The 6,000-nt window shown below is 44.8% G+C and overlaps 1 protein-coding gene across 1 annotated transcript in view; it reads left to right on the top strand.

The window, feature by feature from the left end:
* The window catches only part of CAMK4 (calcium/calmodulin dependent protein kinase IV), a 279,671-nt gene that overhangs the window by 267,902 nt on the left and 5,769 nt on the right, over nucleotides 1–6,000 (top strand). Inside the window, exon 10 of the mRNA XM_040239688.1 lies at nucleotides 4,323–4,475. Coding sequence (XP_040095622.1) covers nucleotides 4,323–4,475 — 153 coding nt within the window. The remainder of the gene's footprint in view (nucleotides 1–4,322; nucleotides 4,476–6,000) is intronic.

Here is a 6,000-nt window from a genome sequence, read left to right as displayed (position 1 = left end):
CACACACACACACCGCTGTCTCACACACACACACACACACACACACACACACACCGCTGTCCTCTGCACGTGGACCCCAGTCTCGGCAGCGTGACTCTGCGTGTGCCCGCTGCTCCTCCGTCCACCCTGTGATGCCCCTCCATCGTCCTCCTTCCTCTCCACACACACACACACACACACATACAGCTCTTTACATGAGTAGCTGATCTTTTTTAGTGTGTTTTAAGCGAAGGATAATGGCCTCACAGTGTTGTGTGTTCTCTGCGTGCTGCACACAGATCTGCGTGGGCGCGTGACCCCTCCCTCATGAACCCCCCCGCCCCTCCAGGGGTCACAGGGCAGCACAGGTGACTCGTCATGGAGCCCTGGCTGCCGGGACCTTGTCGAGGAGGCCTGGTCTTCGGGGGGCACGCAGTTCTGCTCACAGTCGGTTCATTCCCCCTGCGGCTTGACCCTCCGACCTGGGCTTCCTTTTTCACAATAAGCGTCGTTTCCACATGCTGTGCTCAGAGGTATTCCTTAATGAGGTTCAGGCTGTGGGAGAGGATGAAGCAGGTGGGCCCAGGTCTTAGTGCCATGTGGACGTGAAGTGCAGGCTCAGTAAATGTTCCTTGAATGAAACCATCAGTCGGGAAATGGATCAAGGATTCTTAAAAGTCGGACAGGCCTGGGTTCACGTGCCCCGCCCCACCCCGCGCCCCCTTTCTGATAGTTGCAGGTTTGACCTTGTGCTAACCTGACCTCTCTGTGCTTCGGTTTTCTTCTCTGGATGGTACTGGTACCTGTCTCTAGGTCTTTGGAAGAATTAACGGATATGATACATACTAAGTAACCATCACCAACTAACTCAATAACAATCCCATTAGTTAGCCCCCTTCTGTTTCTTTTTATCTCTGAGAAAAGGTTAAATGGATAAGAGGGTTAACTGTGATGTTCCTTCATTCAGCTATACCTCCTGTTGGTTAAAATATTTACATAACTTCAGAACTAAAGGAATCTTTGAGCCCCTAAATGAAACACTTATTAGCAAAACCTGCATCTGTTCTGTCATGGGGCGTAGGGAGCTGGTCTGTAAGTGGAGCTGTAGGATGATGGCGCATCTTTGGGTCTGAATCCTGACGAGGTCACTGAGTCTCTCTGATCTTCAACAACTTTCTTAAAAGCTCAGTGCATCAATGCCTCCAAATGTAAAGATGAATGATGACATATATAAATTTTTGGTGCTAATTGGCTTTCCATGAATTCTTCATATTTTCAAGCAGAAGAGAATGGTGATGATAGGGAAGAAAAAACAGAAGATTAGAAAAGGAGCATGAGGTATCTAATTGTCAAGGATGTTTTCAGGGTTAGGTATCACATGAAAGTATTAGTGTATGTATCCAACAGATGAGAGCGCTGACCGCCATCAAAGCTGTTACTGCTGTGCATTCTTCTTAATTATTCGTCAGCTCCCTCCACCTCCTTGCCGACTTGAAGCCTAAAGTCTCAAGACTCTGCCATTTTCAGATGCAGTGTCTCTACCCCACAGACATTTCTTTGCAAATGCGACAAAACAGACAGTGAAAGGAGGACCAGATATTCATTCTTCAGTTGACTAGCTTCCTAATTTTGTTAGCCTGTATTCAGTTTTTGGATTTTTAGAGTTAGAAAAGATGTTATGCCTTAAGTCATCCAAAGGCCCTCATTTTACACACCGGCAGACTGAAACTCAGAAAGCTTGTCTACCTTGAAGGTACTGTGGCTTCGTGGCCACAGGACAAATTCTAAGACAAGACAAACCCTAGTATAAGTATGCTGCTGCTGCTGCTAAGTTGCTTCAGTCGTGTCCGACTCTGTGTGACCCCATAGACAGCAGCCCACCAGGCTCCCCCATCCCTAGGATTCTCCAGGCAAGAACACTGGAGTGGGTTGTCATTTCTTTCTCCAATGCATGAAAGTGAAAAGTGAAAGTGAAGTCACTCAGTCGTGTCCGACTCGTAGCGACCCCGTGGACTGCAGCCCACCAGGGTCCTCTATCCATGAGATTTTCCAGGCAAGAGTACTGGAGTGAGGTGCCATCGTATAGCCCCCACCAGTTACATGAGGTTTTACGTTACATGAATCACTAAATCTTTGAGCTTCCTTCCATCCCTCATTCATGAATTGCAGCTAAAGTTACTAATTGATAAGGATATGGATAGTATTACATAAATTTTTAAAAAATGTTGCATGCCTGTAAGAAAAGTGTTTACAAGGAAATTAGGGTGGAAATTAGGTTGTGTAAGAAGACGGCCCAGGAGGGTGTCCATAGTCACTCAGTAGGGGCGGGTGGGTGTCTGAGGTCAGACACATGTGGGTCTTTGAGGTCACAGAAGTAGAGACTTTGAGCAAGTTAGGACTTAAGCACGCTTCCTGACTTCAGGTAATCTCTGCCTCATCACAGGTCACTTCTCTGAGCCCAGGGCTGGGGGTTATTTTGGTTGTTGAACTTCCTGGCAATTCATTGCCTGCTCATGCTCACCATCGGAGTAAACCTCCCAGAATGGGCTACAATTCATTTGAATTCAGTCCTTTTAAATAAACCATATCCCCAAACCACGGACACCTTTTCTTTGATTCTAAGTAGGCTTTTACCCCAGCTCTTGGAATATTCCTTCCAGGGATAAGACGTTTATGAAAGCGTCCTGATGGAAAGATCAAATTGCCAACATCCGCGGGATCATCAAAAAAGCAAGAAAGTTCCAGAAAAGGATCTATTTCTGCTTTATTGACTATGCCAAAGCCTTTAACTGTGCGGATCACAATAAACTGTGGAAAATTCTGAAATAGATAGGAATACCAGACCACCTGACCCACCTCTTGAGAAATCTCTATGCGGGTCAGGCAGCAACAGTTAGAACTAGACATGGAACAAGAGACTGATTCCAAATAGGAAAAAGAGTACATCAAGGCTGTATATTGTCACCCTGCTTATTTAACTTCTATGCAAAGTACATCATGAGAAACGCTGGACTGGAAGAAACACAAGCTGGAATCAAGATTGCCGGGAGAAATATCAATAACCTCAGATATGCAGATGACACCACCCTTTTGGCAGAAAGTGAAGAAGAACTAAAGAGGCTCTTGATGAAAGTGAAGGAGGAGAGTGAAAAAGTTGCCTTAAAGCTCCTCATTCAAAAACAAAGATCATGGCATCAGGTCCTATCACTTCATGGCAAATAGATGGGGAAACAGTGGCAGACTTTATTTTTGGGGCCTCCAAAATCACTGCAGATGGTGACTGCAATTAAAAGACGTTTGCTCCTTGGAAGAAAAGCTATGACCAACCTAGACAGCCTATTAAAAAGCAGAGACATTACTTTGCCAACAAAGGTCCATTTAGTCAAGGCTATGGTTTTCCCAGTAGTCATGTATAGATGTGAGAGTTGGACTGTAAAGAAAGCTGAGCACTGAAGAATTGATGCTTTTGAACTGTGGTGTTGGAGAAGACTCTTGAAGTCCCTTGGAAAGCAAGGAGATCCAACCAGTCCATCCTAAAGGAGATCAGTCCTGAGTGTTCATTTGAAGGACTGATGCTGAAGCTGAAACTCCAATACTTTGGCCACCTGATGCAAAGAGCTGACTCCTTTGAAAAGACCCTGATGCTGGGAAAGATTGAAGGCAGGAGGAGATGGTTGGATGGCATCACTGACTCAATGGACATGAGTTTGAGTAAACTCTGGTAGTTGGTGATGGACAGGGAGGCCTGGAATGCTGTAGTCCATGGGGTCAAAAAGAATCGGACGCAACCGAGCAACTGAACTGAACCTATTCTCAAGGGCTTAGAGAGCACTACTGATAGGATCACGGTGTGATCATCAAGGCTGTGGCCCTGCCCCCTTTTGTTTACCCGTCAGTCCCCACAGAAGGAATGATGGCTGCGTGAATGATCGGTCTCACCTGAGATGTAGTTTACCTTCTGAATCTTAAGTGATGTGAAGTTGCAACCTAGAATTATCCAGATGCTGGCTCCCACTCAAAGTTCTTGCAGTTCACAGGCAGGGCAAGCCTTGTTTCTCTGATCTGTGGGTATCTGTGTGCCAGTTTGGGTTCTCGGTTCGCACACACCACTCTTTCCAGACTCCTCAGCTACTGGTGCCTGAAGCCATCCCCACAGTGACCGCTGGGGACTTAAAAAGGTTGTTTAGTGTACATTTAGTGCGCTGCCAAGGAGATAGAATAATACTGTATATTAGTGTACTGCCAAGAAAGTAAAATTATACCTAGGAGTTTACAGCTGAGGGGCAAGCCTCAGGTAACCATGAAAATCTCCCTAAGGAGTCGATGGTTCTTTATCATTTCAGGTCAGAAAATTAATTGTGTTGGATCCTAAGAAAAGGCTGACTACCTTTCAAGCTCTCCAGCACCCGTGGGTCACAGGTAAAGCTGCCAATTTTGTACACATGGATACGGCTCAAAAGAAGCTACAAGAATTCAATGCCCGGCGCAAGCTCAAGGTTAGATGGCATTTATTTTGTTTTATTTTTTAAAAAAAGATTTCTCTCATATCTTGCTAATCAAAGATAATTCTGCATTGTTTATCTAATGCTGTTCCTCGTCTCCTGTGGTATCTGGGAAAATGCTGCTTTGAAATCACAACCGTGATGGTGTAAAGCCAACCACAGTTCTGTTTTCCTCTTGTAAGAATTCAGTGTGGGGTTTTATTTTTCTGTTTGAGGAATTCTGGGGGAGGAAATGGCACTGGGCAGCTTGCAGGACTTTTAGTGAAGCACTGACTCCTACCACTGACTGCCAGGGAGTTCCCAGGGTTCATTGTCAATAAAGGGAAGTGTGTGGGATGTTGAGATTCACTCACCAAATAAATACATTGTCATTGCTTCCCATTTAGTTAAGGCTGAACTGCTTGAAAGTGTTGTTCAGGAAACTAATATTTATTAAGAAAGTTGTCTTCTTTCTGAATATGCTAAAATTGGGAAACAAATTTTTCAAGCTATATTTTATAATATAGGCAAATAATTATACTTGGTAAAATTAAAATAATTCAAGTGATAGGAAAGTTATCCATCAAGTTGTATCCCTTTTAATAGAACATATATGGAACAGAGATGAAGTGTTTTTCTCTTACATAATAGTATTTAGGACATAACTGAGCAACTTCACTTTCACTTTTCACTTTCATGCATTGGAGAAGGAAATGGCAACCCACTCCAGGGTTCTTGCCTGGAGAATCCCAGGGACGGGGGAGCCTGGTGGGCTGCTGTCTATGGGGTCACATAGAGTCGGACACGACTGAAGTGACTTAGCAGCAGCAGCAGCATACATATAGGAAATCTCAGGGGACAGCTGGGGGGCAGAAATAGTGTTGTATTCAGCAGTCACTTGTTGGTTGATACAAGCTAAATAAACCTGAAGGGTTCCATGATCAAATTAATTTGAAATACCCTAGATTAAATACCCTTGACTTAACCCAGAATTTCTCAAACAAATTTGGCCACGGAACTCTCTTATCTTTATAATCCCTGTTAACATCCATGGAAGTGGTGTCCCATACTTTGGGAAGCACAACTGAAGTTCTTGAACATTGGCAGTCGGTGGGAATGTGTGTTTATTGAGGCTTTCCTCCAGATGACTAAATACTCTACTCTGAGATTGAACAGATTTTACTGTTCATTCTTCAAACAAGTGTTCATTAGACAATTTTGGAGTCATACACTTTCCAAGACTAAATAGTAAGAGAATGCTGCTGAGTCGCGTCAGTCATGTCCGACTCTGGGCGACCCCAGAGACGGCAGCCCACCAGGCTCCAGCATCCCTGGGATTCTCCAGGCAAGAGCGCTGGAGTGGGTTGCTGTTTCCTTCTCCAGTGCATGAAAGTGAAAAGTGAAAGTGAAGTCGCTCAGTCGTGTCCGACTCTGTGCGACCCCATGGACGGCAGCCCACTAGGCCCCTCTGTCCCTGGGATTCTCCAGGTAAGAATATTGGAGTGGGTTGCCATTGCTTTCTCCAAGTAAGAGAATAACA

The sequence above is a fragment of the Oryx dammah genome, unplaced genomic scaffold (assembly GCF_014754425.2).
Source record: "Oryx dammah isolate SB20612 unplaced genomic scaffold, SCBI_Odam_1.1 HiC_scaffold_5, whole genome shotgun sequence".
NCBI lineage: Eukaryota > Metazoa > Chordata > Mammalia > Artiodactyla > Bovidae > Oryx > Oryx dammah.
The sequence above is the reverse complement of the archived record's forward strand: the minus strand, read 5'-3'. Positions and strand labels throughout refer to the sequence as shown.